The sequence below is a fragment of the Perissodus microlepis genome, chromosome 14, assembly GCF_051167445.1.
Source record: "Perissodus microlepis isolate ML-2025 ecotype Zambia chromosome 14, ASM5116744v1, whole genome shotgun sequence".
Classification (NCBI taxonomy): domain Eukaryota; kingdom Metazoa; phylum Chordata; class Actinopteri; order Cichliformes; family Cichlidae; genus Perissodus; species Perissodus microlepis.
Window position 1 is genome coordinate 32,793,951 of NC_140474.1, and position 16,353 is coordinate 32,810,303.

General features: G+C 41.8%; 1 protein-coding gene across 3 annotated transcripts in view; it reads left to right on the forward strand.

Moving 5' to 3' along the window:
* Positions 1–3,122: 3,122 nt before the first annotated feature.
* The window catches only part of ecel1 (endothelin converting enzyme-like 1), a 54,330-nt gene continuing 41,099 nt past the window's right edge, over positions 3,123–16,353 (forward strand). The window contains exons 1-6 of one of the 3 annotated variants that reach the window (XM_084950924.1): positions 3,123–3,334; positions 11,200–11,430; positions 11,529–12,401; positions 13,343–13,411; positions 13,892–14,002; positions 14,082–14,174. In XM_084950924.1, coding sequence (XP_084807050.1) covers positions 11,544–12,401; positions 13,343–13,411; positions 13,892–14,002; positions 14,082–14,174 — 1,131 coding nt within the window. In that variant the 5' untranslated portion in view covers positions 3,123–3,334; positions 11,200–11,430; positions 11,529–11,543. The remainder of the gene's footprint in view (positions 3,335–11,199; positions 11,431–11,528; positions 12,402–13,342; positions 13,412–13,891; positions 14,003–14,081; positions 14,175–16,353) is intronic. The other 2 variants (XM_084950925.1, XM_084950926.1) reach the window with 2 other exon arrangements.

The window sequence follows — 16,353 nt, forward strand, 5'->3', positions numbered from 1 at the left end:
CCAGTATTTAACCTGACAGGTTAAATACTGGACACCTAATGTATATCTTAGAGATGCCTGATGTTTCCTCAAAGATGCAATTCTTGACACCCTGGGAAAACAGGTTCAAATATGTATAAATTTAGCACATTTTATACATGGCCATCTGTCTTGTATTTTCTCTTTTAACTCTTTTCATCAGAACTGGTGGAGCAGCTAACTTACACTAGCGTTTTTCTGCTCTCCTGTTGCTGGGTAGGGTACAGTGGCTTTATCAAAGCCTTTTCAAAGGAAATGCCTGCTCTAGATAAGAGAATTAACCAAAGCCACAGACTATAAATCAAGGTCACAGTGAATAGTCGGTGCCATCTTTTCAGGCTTGAGGAGAGGCTGAAACTTGATCAGCACATAGGCAAATGCAAGGTATCATATGTATGTGAGCAAAAGACCAAGGTGCATCGTACATGTCCTACTCAAGTCTCAAAATGTATCTAAAGTGCTTTAAAATTGTACATTTTTTGATTAAAAATAACGAAACAACTGTCATTGCTCAACTTTATTATACTGCTGCGACTCAAATTGTAAATGGCCCTCCTAGTCTGACTCACTAGAACAGTTTGTTAATCACTCCAGATCAGGAATTGCAATCAAGCCAGACACATACCCAAACATACCTGCCTTTCAGACCTATTAACTACTTGATTGCTATAAGAGTGAATTTGAATAATGGTATCATAAGCACACATGGAAAAATGAAATGACTCAGTAGCCCAACACCTACTGGCCATCTCCCCTACTGCTCACTAGTTTACTTCCACTGGTTTAAAGTTCAAGACATGGTACTGAAGGTTGACCAAAACAATAATGTTCAGAGCCATAAAACCAAAATGACTTTAATTAAATATTACAATAATATAGAAAATAATATTACAAAAATATTACAAAGAGGGAGATGAAAGGATAGTTTTTTGTAAATTTGTCACCATAAATTAACATTTATATGAAGGCTATCCCTTGGCATATCACTGGCAACTAAATGTCCGTGATGTTTTTAGGATTAATGAAGTTTGCTAGTTGACATCTGATAGTCAGCTACCTCATGGCCGACTAATGTACACACATTAGCACCAAGAAGATGAAGGAGGAAGATTAGAAATATACTGATGTACCCCAATTGCTAGCATATTAGAGTACAAAGAAACAGACAAAACTTGAGAAATCTTCATCCAAGGTCAGTGATTACATGTTATTAAATGGGTAATGTAAAAAATATGAATTGTGCTAAAAAAAAAACACACACACACAACAATTAAGAGACTAAATAATTTTGCTACGCTCATGTCTGTTGAAAAAACAAGAGATAAAGCTTTGCAGACCATAAAAAAGACAACAACTTCTTTTGCATACATGAGTTGTCATCACTTAACAAGCAACTATTCAATTTATTTGTAAAGCATCAAATCACAACAGCAGTCTTTATAGGTACTTTATACTGTAAAGTAAAGCCCCAACAATGCAGAGAAAACCCAACAATCAAACGACCCCCTATGACCAAGCACTTGGTGACAGTGGCAACTGGGAAAAACTCCAGGAAGAAAACAGGAAGAAACCTCCAGCAGAACCAGACTCAGGGTTGGACAGCCATCTGCCATGACTGGCTGGTGGTGAGGGGAGTGCAGAGTGGTGTATAATCACATAGGGGCAAAAGGTTCAGCAAAAAGGGAATCAAACTGGGACTTCACTGCTGACTGTGTATGTAAGTAATGCTTAGCTTATTGCATAATCTGAGTGTTACTTACAAAGTGTCTGAATGAAAGAAAATTGATTGGTGCACCTTTAAATCTGCCACTAATCAAAAATCAGTCTTTCCAGGATTTGTCATCCCACACCTGCTCAGCAGATGCTTTCAGAGTTTCCACTGTTGGCACACTTGGCTCTCATTAACAATTAATAATAAATAATAAATAATAAAACAGCAATTTCGATTCATGCTGTTCTATAAACTGGCTTTCTGCCCTCCGTTGTTTTTAGGGCTTTCCTGCTTAAGCCTTTTGGATTTCTCTGACTGTTTGGCCTTTCCCTCCATTGGCAAATGTAAATCTGTTCATTTACCTTTGACTTCAGTAGCAATTCTAAACTTCTAAACATAAACTCCTCTGCTTTGGTGTCATTTTTAATTCACATTTAAACCATATCATATTTAGAGTCAAAGCATTGTTTTAATGCTGTTTTTGCTCATTATTAAAATATATTGAGAATTTTCTCCTGGGTTAATAAGTCAGGGACAAAATAATGAAATTAGGGTTCCAATCTCCAAAATCAACCATAAACCAGTGCTCCTCCCTTCCTCTCGCTGAACAGTCACTGCAAGTGAACCTCAGACACTCAGTTACTCAGCTCATTTACATTATAATATTAGTGGAGCTTTTGGTTTGATTACTTTGGTTAGTGTGACTTTGAGGCCACGTGGAGATGAATGTTTCTGTAGCTCATGGTTTTAGTGGTTGTTTAGACCACAAGATTTATTCAAATAGACTTGGAGGCTCCGCTCAGCCTGATGGTATCAATCAGTGGAATAGGCTCCCTCATTTGGGAATGAGCTGATGTTCCCTCTCTGGGCTGGTAGAATCGGCGATTTTAATTGAAAACTCCTTCAACGCGGTGTGAGGGAAAGTTGAAAAGCGATTAATATTACAGCAAAGTGAACGGGAGGTTTGATGTTGTTTTGAGCAGGTTTCAGGTGATTTTAATGTGCGTGGAACTGCGCGCCACTGCATGAGTCAGCAGTGGCTGCTTTTTCCAATGAAATGAGAATTTTGTGATGCTCACTGAGTCTCAAAAGTCCATCTTCTCACATAAGAGATCAGAATTAACGGTAATTACTGAGCCAGTATGTTAAGTTAAAGCATTTGCACCAGCATGAAAATGTACCGAGTGTGCTTCTGGTTTTATAATCACTCACCGGAGTAGTGATTATTTAAAAGTAGCGCCAATTAGAGAAAATGTTAAGTGGACTAAAGGAGGAACATCTGTTTGTGCCTAAGTGTTGATGTGTGTGTCTGTGTGGACCTTTTCTCGTTAATGGACCCCCTCCTCTCTCTCTTCTCTCTCTCCTCTCTCTCTCTCTCTCTCTCTCCTCCATACATCGGAGGCTGTGAGCTGCAGCGGCAGCAGAACGCGGTGCGGATCCCGGTGTGTGCCGATGTCCGGAGGAGGAGTTGGGGGGGGAGTCGGATATTCTAGCCAGATCCTTCAGAGGAGTGGATCTCTTCCCTTCACACACACACACATGTAGTAGGGCTTTTTTTTTTTTTTTTTTACATTCCCAGCAGGGATTTTAATTGACTCACCACAGGTAAGATCTTTTTTTGCACAAGTTTCCATCAGTCTGTGGATATCCACACCTCTAATGAGCGTTCTGAAACTGCTCCTCCCTCAGAGAGCCAGCCAGGGCGCACCGTATGTGACGGCAGGCTGGGACCAGGGGGCTGGGTGGTTCTTATGATTCCAAATCTGATCATTTTGTGTGTTTTCTGAATTACGGAGAGCGAGGATAGGGCGGGAAAGTGCCACAGATTGACTTGGGAATCACGTCCAAGTAAGACACCCTTTCAGTGAGAAGTCTGCGCTTTCGCCATGCACGTGTGCTCCTAGTTCGCGGTGTGTCTGTGCGAACGTGGCCAGAAGTTTTGGTGGGCAAAAGTAAAAAGAGAGAAATTGATGCGCGAGATGCTGCGCGTGGAAGAGACTTTAATTGGCTGCTGACTGAGTGCGTTCTTTTCCGGTCGAATGACGTGCGCTGGTCCGACAGGTCGGTGTGCCTCGCTGGCTCTAAACGCAGCCCGTGTATCCGGCTGAAATTAATAACGTGCACAAACTTACTAAGGAATAAACTTGGGAATAAATGACATGTGTATGCGTTCTCCTCGCGCACTCACAGCAGTTCATTTTGCGTCTTTACGCACTTTTTACTCACTTTTCGCAGCGCCAGAAAGTTTTATTTGTGAATTAGCGCCTCTGTGCCAACAGCCACCCTGCAGACAGAGGTCTATACATGAGAGAAACTGCTCTGCTCTGGTCAGAATTTTCCATCTAAAATCATAAAAACCATTTAAAAAAATTCTATAATGAAAATCTGGCACCATGAAGCACGATTTAATTTATTTGTTTATTTATTGTAGTTTATTTCTTTAAAAATATTGGTTCTTGGTTCTTTTCAGCGAAATCCACCAAAAGTGCCTAACTATTAAAATAAAGCGGATCAAATAAATGTTTGCCTAGATCAAATTAAAACTGTAATAATCCTGATGTTTGAACTGTAGTTTGGCACAGTGCTGGAAAAGGAGAGCCTGGGGACTCATTAAAGATAATAGAGTTACAGTATGTGAGCACTTCATTCCTGCCAATGTGTATGTGAGAGAGAGAGAGAGAGAGAGCAGGGGGTGGGGGCTACTTAATTTTTCTTCAGGATGACTCAAACTCATCTGTTTTAATAATAAAATAAGAATAAGGAGCCCAGTGTGTTCCTTAAAAAAAAAAAAGTTCTCCAGTAAGTCTGATGTGGGACATTTACTCCGTATACACAACACACATAGTTTTTAAAAGCAGCACAAAGGAGGCTTTGCTTGGGTACATGTCTAAGTCCCGTTACACTGCAGGACCCTTGAGCTGTGTGTCCAAATCTGTAGCCCATACAAACGCACCGCAGCACCTTGCCTCTGGCGACCGGCGATAAGGCTGGCTTCCACGCTGAACCTTCAGAGCACCGTGAAGCTTTTGGGGCAGGCTCTGTGACCACTTTGATTAAGGGATAATAAGTCCATTTATAGAATGCTTTCAGGTGACGTAACTTACCCGAGCAGAGATAAAAGTGGCGGGGAGGGGAGAGGGTGCCGCTAAGCTGTTATTTCTGGGCAACACTAAATATCCTCACAAACTACAGTGAAGGTGCGGCAGGAAGTTTGCGCTGTGTCAATTTGTATTAATATGAAGGCAAAGTGGGTAAAAAGCAGCATCCGGAGTATGGTTTAGTTTTGTGGAAGACAAGTACAGTATCTCAAAATCCTGTGCCAAAAAAAAGTTTTCAGCTAGGAAATGAATATGAGGGTGTAGCTCTTTATGTATTTGTCGGTGTGGTCACTATTTTGCTGCCATTTGTTAATGGGTGAATGCATAACACTGGCAGAGCTCGTATTTATGGTTTTAATCTTGATGGTCTTCCTAGCAATCGTTTAAGCAACTTCGCAGCTCTGATGCCAGCCGATGTTTGCCCCAGGTGACATTCCATCTCGCTAGCAGCAAATCTGTCTGCCTCCTTAGACCATGGGGAACACTTTAGATCTGTTGATGTGTTAGTACAGCTCATGCTGATACACAATGAGCATTTGATATGCTCGTTTTAGGAAATGAGGAGTAAATAAATCTACACCAGTAAAATTGCCTGTCCACATTACTGAAATCAGTTAACTCACACCAGTAACTCCACATTCCAAGCCCAGTAGTACTTTGATCCATCTACAGTGGTGTGAACCTGACCCTGATATGATTGGAGGCCTCTGCTTATTGATTATGCATTGAGCTCCTCTCAAGGATTTATTATTAGTGGTGAGAAAAGCAATGGGAAGGTCCATGCAACCTTCAGAGTCTGCAGTTTGCTTAAAGGACAACTTCATAACTTTAAAATTGGCAATCTCCATGGTCCTGACAGTCCACCCATGAGGGCATTCACGGAACCGCAGTTTCATATGTAAACACTAGCACCTATACAAAAGCAGTTTTTTGTGCACACATAACTGAAGAATCTTTCTTACCAGCAAAACCTGGAATCAGAAACGGATCCACCTAAGCGCCAGGATATATTCAGTCAGAGTTAGTTTGTACAGCATGTTGTCTGGACACAGTGGAAATCAAATGTGTTCGCAGCTGGCTCAAATCACCCTCAAAAAGAAGGAATAGACACTTAAAACAGACCTATTATGTTCGATTTAAACTCTATGGTTTTATTCCTGGACTCCTGGACTGTTAGAATTGCAAGATTCTGTTCTTTCTTATAAAAGACGTGCTTTTTTTTGGCCTTTTTTGGCCCCTCAGTTCCCAGTCAGTTACAGTAGGTCGCTGCCCCACCCTTAGCCTCATTCTCAGAGAGGACTCCCCCCTTTAAAAAGGGATTTCTTCATCCCCACCACTGCAAAGTGCATGCTTCTAGAGGACAACAAGATAGTTGATGTGCTCTCTTTAATAGTGTATCGTCTTTACTTTATATTATGAAGTGCCTTGGGACGAATGCTGTTACCTAAATGGAACTAGATTGAATTAAAGTTCAGATTAATCTTCAGCAATTTCATACTGGGCCTTGGTACATCCCCACAGTTCATCTACTCTCTGAAACACGCCATTTCTCAGACTGCTGGTTTACTTGTGGTTCCTAAGATATTTAAAAGTAGAATGGGAGGCTGTGATTTGCTGTGATTTGGCTCTTTACAAAAAAACTGAATTGAATTGAATTTTATCCCCTCTATCTTGAAGCTAAGAGTTGGAAGGCGGGTGGGTGGGACTTCTGTGCTCGTAGTTAGAGCTGTGTGCCTTAGATGGCCATATTAAGCAAAACCTCTCTCTGTGATGTCATAAAGGTCCAAGTGAAGAAAAAACTGTCTGAAATGAGTGTTTTATAGAAAGTTGTAGAAATAGCTGTTTGGCAAATTTTGAAAACTAGAACTACAGTAGTTCTGACAGAATAAGCTTGCCATGGCAGTGTGTTAGCTTAATGTCCCCTTAAGTAAGATCCCAGTACTAGAAATGGTACCAGATCACTCTTAGAGAACCACAGCTATCAGAAAACAAAAGGCTATATTTTCCTTATAAGATTTAAGGGAAATATTTGACCAGTGACATGGTGCTATGCATCTGCATGGGTGTGCTTTTGTTACGTGGATGGAAAGTGTGTGAGTGAGGAAAAAGAAAGGGTGTTTGTGTGTGTGTGTGTGTGTGTGTGTCTGCTGCTGCGTTAGTATACCTCTCAGATATTAGGCCCTGTCATGTTCGATAAATAGCCATTTATCACACATGCCTTTCTCTGCGATGGTACCCGCAAGATCCAATCCATTAGCCATAAGCTGGATGTCCACTCAGTGTGTGATGGTGTGTGTGCACATGTGAGTGTGTGTGTCATAATTTATTATAACGCGTAAGGAATTGTGACACAAAGAAGATGTGTGTATGTGTGTTCGTGTCTGTAGCTGAAAGAGAGAAGGGGAGAACTTGCAGGAGGAGATTGTGTGGTGTATAATTTTAACAATAATTTGATTTTATTTACATTATAATAAATTATGTGCATGAAGTGCAAGAGGATAATAGTGATCAGTTATAGTTTTATAGATCCAGCATGTTTATGGTGTGCATGTGTGTGTGTGACAAAGCAGAAGGTTGATGGATGATAAGTTACATTGATAATGACACTGCACAGAGACACACAATACTTGGCTTTCACTTTCACCCTGTTTTTTCTCCTCTTTCAGCTCACTTTAGTTTGTTCGCATCTCTGTGCACTGCACTAACCACCTGCCAGCTTTGCGCTGCACTAGAAGAGGTTGATGATATCCCCTCCAGTTCCACTGTCAAATGTGCAAGCCCCCAGACAAGCTTTAGGGGTCATCTTTTACCTTAGCAATATTTTCTGGAAATATTAGATTCAATTTCACTGTTATGCAGATGACACACAGCTCTATTTCTCTTCCCATTTCTGCTCACCCATCCACATCCATTTCTGAACATTTAAATGCAAGTAAAGTTTGGTTTACACACAATTTTCTTAAACTTAATGGTAATAAAACGGAACGCAAATTCTGCACTGTCTAAATCTTGTAACTTTTTAAATGTCTATTGAGACCTCTGTTGTCATACCTTCCCCTCGGGTTAAGAGTTTGGGTATCATCCTTGACAGTAGTCTTTCCATCACGGCACATAAACAATATCACCTGGTCTGCCTACCTTCATCTCCACAATAATAACCCCCTTTGTTCCTCACTTATTCTCCACAGCCATACCTGTCAATGCTCTTGTCACATCTCATCATGGTTACTGTAATTCTCTTCTCCACAGTCTTTCTCATGAATCTCTCCATAAACTGCAGTTGGTTCAGAATTCAGCTGCCCACATTATATCCCGAACCAGAGTCACTGAACACATAACGTCTGTTCTTAAACAGCTCCATTGGCTTCTAGTTCACCTACACATTAACTTCAAGATCCTCCTTCTCACTTTCAAAGCCCTTCATAACCTTACCCCTCTATACTTATCTGATCTTCCTAATACTTACTCTCTAGCACACTCTAGTCCTCTTCAGCTTCTCTTTTGTCTGTTCCTTCTGCTGCATCTGACTGCCATGAGACTTAGAGCCTTTAGTTGCTCTGCCCCAAGATTTTGAAACACACTTCTTCCAGATCTCCAAACCATAAACTGCCTCTATTTTTAAATCTCATCTCAGAACCTGTTCAGACTTGCATAGCCTTCATTGTAGCATGTAGGCCTTTGTTACTGTGATCAGTTTTTTTTAAAGAATAATTTTGCTTTGTGATTTTATTTATTTGGTTATTATAATTGTATATATGGCTTTAAATGCTGTATGTATACAAGTTTACCTTGAGAGGTTTGAAAGGCACCTACACATGAAATGTATCATAATTGTTAAATTGTTAGAAAACCAAAACATTTATGATTTTAAAAAATGTAAAAAACATTTATTTACCATCATGCACATCAGACCAGCCACCAACCTTACATACAAGCTTTCAGTGTCAGGCTGTGCTGCAGGTAAAGCAGTTATAAAATAGGAAGTGTTCACAGCCACACTCAAAGGCGAAAGAAAAACGCTGTCAATCATAATGAGAGATATCATTGGGCAAATGACGCTCAACAACTCTGCTTCATTTTTCACAGCTTTTCAGCATCAATGTGAAGTGGATGTACACTTGTGCAAAAATTGTTAGACACAGAAAAATGCTGGACAGGAGGATATTCACCTATTGAACATTTCTGATAAAGTATAATGTTGACTTTAGACCATCCCAGTAAACATTTTTCTAAACAATGTGTAAAACCAATCACAGGCTTTTGTCATCACCAGTCAGTAGACAGAGGAGTGTAGCCAGATATTTTCCTCATGAGTTGGTACAGAAAAACAATGCTAAAAGAGAGTACTGGACAAAAGTTCCAAAATATGACTCCAAATAAATTAACCCTTAACTCTGGACACTGTGGACACTATGACCACATGTAAGGCTTTGTTTAGTCTTTGCTTTCCATTTTGCTATTTGGTGCTTGCTCCAATATCTTGCTGCTTCCTGCTACTGTCCCAAAGCATGAATCATACCTTTATTTAGAGTTATCCTGAATGCAGGCATAATCAGAAGTTAAGAGTAGATACCCTTCCAATAAAGATGGCTGTATTTGTTCAAACATGCAATTACTGAGACCAAAAGTCGACATCTCTGCAGTGATAGACAATAATGTTATCACTGCACCGCGCATGCACAATTTCTACAGTATTGTTTTTTTTTGAGGCTGCCCTTTTCCCACTAAAACTCAACATTTGAACCAACTCATCATCCGTCTGCCACAGAATGGGGAAAGCTATACACCTGTTTACCTATAAAGCCTTCTTTAGTTTATTTAATTTTTTTTGTCCTTCTTCCTTTTCTTGCTTTTTCTTTTCTTCTTGTCTACATACAGCATTCTTATAAGGCGAAGGAGAGCTGTTTAAAGTAATCAGTGCTGAAGTTTGCTATCCTCAGTGGAGATAACAGGGATCAATATTTACAGATAGCGTTCACAGCTTTCAGCAGGTCCATTGTGCCTAGCCACTAAAAAACAACCTCTGTCTCACTCTCACTCTCTCTCACACACACACAGACTTGGGCACGCTTACAAGCTCCGATTGGGACACCATCCAAAAAACAATCAGTCAGTGTATCTTTCTAAAGACTGGTGATATAACTTAAAGGCTACATGTAGAACATAGCAAAAGTGAAAAAGAATACATTTTAATGTGTTACTGAAATGCATGTTAAGAGCTTTATGAGTGTTTGTGTTAAAATTCAAATGCAGCTGCTCATCGTGTGAGAACTTGGTGTTCTTTTAAGTTCTCTGCAAAGGGTCTACCTTTTTTTCATAAACAGGAAGGCAGATGCAACACAAACATATATGATATCTGAAGTGACATTAAGAAAGAAAAAGACCTTAAAAGAAAATGCCCTCCTTCACTTTTACTTAGAATGACAGGAAACACTGGTCCACTCTTTGCTGGCGTATTAGCTCGGTCCACAGCAAGTCAGCTTGGCATGTGTGTGTGTCATCAGGTGATCAACTGTCTCAGTCCTTCTGCAGTAATAAATGTTTTGTGTCAAACTGGACTGACTCACCTATCTTTGTCCATCTGATGCTTAAATCTTTGTTCCAAGTCTTCTCCATTGATGTGTCACAAGTCGGTGAGGGGACATAGTTTCCCTGTGCGTTTACCATCACCAATCAATTCAACAACTTTAGCTGAAAAACCGACAGAGACAAAGTGGGAGAAAGTGTTGCGAAGCAGATGCTGTTTCTGTCATTCTCTGCTTTTGTACTTATAGATTCAATTTTCCGTTTTTCTGTCACCTTGTGTTTTACATTAACCAACAGGGAGTTGGCAGGCGTGTAAGTAAAAAAGTGACATGGAAACTGCATTTCTGCAGCTATATTAAGGAGGAAGGCATTTCCAATTCAGTTTTACTTTTTCAAAATGATCAGAAACATTGGTCTGCTCTTGGCAGGTGTATTATGATGGTCCACTCATATACGTTTGGCAAAATAGAGGCAATACATTTTATCTACCCATCTGCAATATAGTAAAATTTTACATCAATTCGGACTGAGATGGGCCACGTTATGGTGATTGCCACACCTATCTTTGCCCAGCTGATGCTCAAGTCTTTGCTCTCACTCGCCATTGATCTGTCCAAAGCCATAATTCAGTTTGGGAGGGGGGGGCATCGTCTCCCTGTGGGTTGACTATCACCAATCAATCCAACAGCTTTACCTGACAAACAGACGGAGACAAAGTGGGGGAAAATGTGGCAAAACAGATGCTGTTTTGTCATCCTGTGCGGCTGTTATCATGGATTCAATTTCTCATCTTTCTGTCGACTTACAGCCCTGCTCTGTCTCATTTCTTTTTTTTTCTATCGACAGGTGACCTGTAACTGGTTGGAGAGAGAGAGAGAGCGGGGAGAGGAAAACAAATGGAAAGGGAGCAGAGGGGAGGAGAATGAGCGAGAGAGAGCGGGACCCGAGAGATTCCTTGTTAACAATGGAAGTCTCTTGCTCTGCTGGCTTTTGATTTAAAAATAATAAAGGGGACTTTTCCTAAAGAAGGCCAACAGGATTATTTTGACATCAGTTGAGTGTTTTGCCCCATACAAGGTATTTATGCTTCTGCCTCGGTAGGAGCGGTCATAAAAGTACTCTGAACACAAAAATAACTCCAATTCCATCCCTTCCTCTTTCTCTTTGTTGACTAGAAACTCTACTTTAAGATGGAGAAGACGTACTCACTAACAGCCCACTATGATGAGTTCCAGGAAGTTAAATATGGCGGTCGCTACAGCAGTGATATCCTCAGTAATGGTATGACTCTTCATTTGGGGGGCAGCTTGGACCGTCACATGGGACGAAGTCGGGGAGGGACCTGGTCAGGTGGTCGAAACAAAGATCCAGGGAGCACCGGTAACAGTGGGGGCCTCCCTCGATGGAGCCGGAGGGAAATCTGCCTCCTCTCTGCGCTGGTCTTTGCTGCAGGCATGTGTGTCATCCTGGGAAGCATGTTGGCACTCAAGTACATTTCACTGGACGCCCACCAGGACATGCAGTGCCGTCAGGACTGCCAGCGGAAACGCTCCCTCCTGCGGGCTGCTCGTTTTGTTCAGGCCAATATCGACCCAACCATCCAGCCATGCCAGGATTTCTATTCCTTCGCCTGTGGTGGTTGGCTGAGGCGCCATGGCATCCCAGAGGACAAGCTCAGCTACGGCATCATTACTGCCATAGGAGAACATAATGAGGAGAAACTACAGCGCCTTCTGCTGGAGCCAATTCGGAGGCGTGGGCCCAACTCAGCAGAGCGTAAAGTCAAGGAGTTCTATCGATCCTGCATCAACATCCAGGAGATTGACAAGCTGGGGTCTGACCCCATGATGGAGGTAATAGAAAGCTGTGGAGGGTGGGACCTGGTGGGGGCTCCCCCTGGTGCTGCAGGGTGGGAAAGGGAGGGTGCACCACAGAGACCGGACTTTAATGAGCTGCTCTATAGGACGCAGGGAGAGTACAGCACTGCTGTCTTCTTCTCCCTCACCGTCAATGTGGATGACAAAAACTCCTCAAGGAATGCTATCAGGGTGAGAACTTATGAGAAAACTCAGTCCATTTGAAAATGCTTGTTGTGTGAGTTTTTAATGGTATAAAAAAAAATGTGTTTTTTTTTCCAAATACAGTGCAACAATGGCACAAAAGGTCCAATGGAAGTCTAAATTAGAGCTGAACTTGCCTCTTTACCAACATATTATTATCATTAGTGCTGTCGAAACTGGCCAAAGTCACATTAAATTATTTATTTATTAAAAAAAAAAACCTCTCACGGAATAAAACAATTTAAAATTACATTATGTACACATGAGGGCAGGGATTAAACTACTTTCTTTCTCGCCAATGGTGTGTTTTAAGGTAGCTGGATCTCGGCCCACAGCAAACAGCTGTTTCTACTTTGGCGCCCAGTATGGGGTAGATAGAACAGAAATCCAGTTTTACCTGTCAGACAGAGCCACCAGCAGTGCTGCTTTTTTCTTTTCTTTTCTTTTTTTAATAATATATTTTTAATATAATTTATAATTTTCACTTTCAAATGTCTAATTCTTTATTCTATTTGTAGTTTTTTGAAGCCCCTATTTTGACCCAGGATTCATGCATAGGTCACATGTTTAGATTTTAGTCAGAAGATTATAAGTGTGTGGAGAGTTTTGTTTAGTTTTTTTAAAACCAAAACTTCTGGATAGGATTTTCACAAAACCCAGTAATATTAGTTGTCAAACATCTGCAGTTTAATAAAAGATGAATTACTCTGTGTGAATTATTCATTAAATGTTATAAATAATTAATGTTTAGCATACAGTGTGGAGAATGGTTTGTAAATGTTACCATTTTTGCAGAGTATCAAATATTAATCAACCCTTTGAATATGTACCAGTGGGGTGCTTAGTAAAACATATGACTACATGGCAGATAAAAAAAAATATTAAACGCTCCTGAGCTTTTGACTGTATGTGTGCATATGTTGGTGCAGATTGATCAGGAAGGGCTCACACTGCCTGAAAGAAGTCTCTATCTGGGCCAGGATGAAGATAGTACAAAGGTGAGCTTTCTCCCTCTGTTACCACCCACCAGTATCCCTCCACTTTTCCTCCTCCATTCCTTCTCCCTTCCTCTCATTGCTTCCCTGATTCTTCTTCCTTTCACTGGCCTTAATTTCATCATCATTTCATCTCACCTCCTGTTTGACCCCAACCATTGCCTGCCTTCTCGCTTCTCTCTTCTCTCCTTCCTACATCATCTTTTTCTTTTGCTTTCTTTTCCACTTCTCTTTGCCACCCTCCCTTCCTCTTTCCCCTCTTTCCCCCATCTTCTCTCCCTCAGTCCTTTCCTCCTTCTCTCCTCCTCCCATCTGTCCTATTGACTCTTCATTCGCTCTTCTTCATCAATCCACCTGTTTTCCTCTGTCACCCACTGTGGTGTTGTTGTGCTGTCCACTTTGCCACATGTCACCGCCATCATTATTGACGATGTCTCAGCAGCACCTCCTGTCTATTAGCGCTGATATCACTCTGCTTCTCAGATCCTGACGGCATACAAGGGTCTGATGGAGCGCTTGCTGAGCATGCTGGGAGCTCACAACGCCACACAGAAGTCCACGGAGATTATACAGCTGGAGACCCGTCTGGCCAATGTAAGCTGATTGCGTGTGTGTGTTTCTTTTTTCACATGAGTGTGTGCGCAGTGCTGAGTAAAATTTCCTCTCTTTCCAGATCACTGTGTCAGAATATGACGACCAAAGAAAGGACATCAGCACCATGTATAACCGCATTACCCTTAGGCAGCTGCAGCGTATTGCTCCCAGCGTGAGTAGTCCACGTGCATGTACAACCAGAACACATACATATACATATATAGATAGATAGATAGATAGATAGATAGATATCTCTATATATTCTGGGTCGAAGCAGACGTGATGGATTAAGATTTGAACTCCAACTGTGTTGGAGTTGCAGTGAAAGTAGGGCCCAAACGCGAGACTTTTAGTGAAGGACAGTGGATTTATTGACAGGGGGTGGAAAACACACAACTATATACAAAATCCAGGCATTGTGGTCCCGTGGCGATTCTCCCTGAATCCCACACAGTGCAGACGTCCGTGAAAGGTGAAAAGTGGCGACTCCAAAAAACTCCTATTCCCACACCGTGACTTCAAAACACACTCCGCTCCAGATTCCTGGTAATACAAACACATTAAGGTTAGCAGGACATCTATTATCTCGAAGGTTTATACAAAAGTCCACGGCTGTACTGACGAGTTCTGACTCAAGGATCCAGCGTCAGCCTCAGCTCCCTTGACGAGCGTAATCTGCTGCAACTGGCAGAGGAGGGCGAGCGGCAGGTGTGGCTGTCTCTAGAGCAGAAACACTTCCGGGTTCGCAGTCTCCTCAGCGAACCAAAACATCCGGAAGCTCAGGAGAGAAAACCAAAACACCACACGGAAAATATAAACATAAACATACACTAAAATACATGAGCCCTGGGTCCCTAGACCCAGGCCATGACAAACTGAGCATTTTAAGTAGTGTGGCGAGTGTGTGACTGTGCAGCCAGAGTGTGTGTGTGTGTGCTTGGGGAGGGTCGGTGCAGTGAAGCACTACATACACACAGATGTACACATACACACTTAGACACACACGTACATAGACACACCGAGGCCTAAGTGACTCACAAAAGCTGTCCCCTCTGCAGGGGTAGACAAGCAAATTGAGGGACACAACGAAAGAAGAAGGTAGAGAGAAAAGGAGAAAACGAGGTGGTGTTTTGGGGTTGAAGTGAGGGAGGGAGGTGAGAGGAAAGGGAAAGACACTGGAGACAGCGGGAAAGATGGAGAAAGAGAAGGAGGAATTTCTTCTGTGAAGCAGCGTGTACAGTGACAGAGAATCCTCACTATGTTTCATGGCTGAGGGATGGCTGAAGGGGGAAGCTGGAGAGATGGAAACTGGGCATATACTGAGAGGGAGATGAGCAGTGTTTTAGTTTCTCAGCCAAAAAGAAGAAAGAAAGAAACTCCACACACAGTTTGAACTTGAATGTGGATAAAAGGGGTGTGAGAGATGCTGAGGAGAAAAAAGAGGGACACATAGGAAGAAGCATATTAGAGGCTTGAGATTCGATCAGAGGCTGCTAATCACTTCAGCGTTTTGTAAGAAAAAATATTTGCTTTTGACTGGATCTGGAGTCCAGTCTTATGTTTCTTCAGTTTTGCTGCAGACATGCAATTCAACATTACACATTATTCAACAGCTGACAATAGTGATGGCAAGAAAAAAGCGAATGATGGGCGATGGAGATACTGCATTTTATCTTTGCAATCTTAAATCCCTGGACCGCCAGAGTGCCCCATGTTTTATGTATGTTTTGCATCTGTTGCCACAGTAACCTTTTTGGTTAGTGACCTCATCTGGGATGTTGCAATAGTGAATGGAGTCTAGAATTCCATCCGTCCATTCATTTCACCACTCCAAGAAAGGGTCGCAAAGACAGCCAGGCCTCCCTCTGCCCTACTGCCACCTCTAGCTCCTCTGGGATACCACGGCATTCCTAAGCCAGGCAAGAGAAATAATCTCTCCAGGTGTGTAACTGGGGTCTGCTCCCAGCTGGACATGCCTAAAACACCTCACTTTAAGAGGTGTCCTAGTCAGATTCCTCACCTCAAGTGGCTCTGTGTGATGCAGAGCAGCAGCAGCTCTTCCTTGAGCCCCTTCCAAGTCACTGAGCTCATCACACCACCTCTAAGGGTTTGCATATATCTGCACTGTTTTTCTTTTAGTCACTACTTGCAGCTTCCAGCCATAGGTGAAGGTAGGTATGTATACCGAGCATTGGATCAGAACTAGATTTTACTTAGAGAACTGTGTTCAGTGTTGGTGTTTGGTTATGTGCTAGGTATGGGCTTCCCAAACTTACATCCTATTAGTATGAACTAAATAAGTATTTTTTTTTCATATATTTTATTGCCAAAAGTATTCACTCACCCATTCA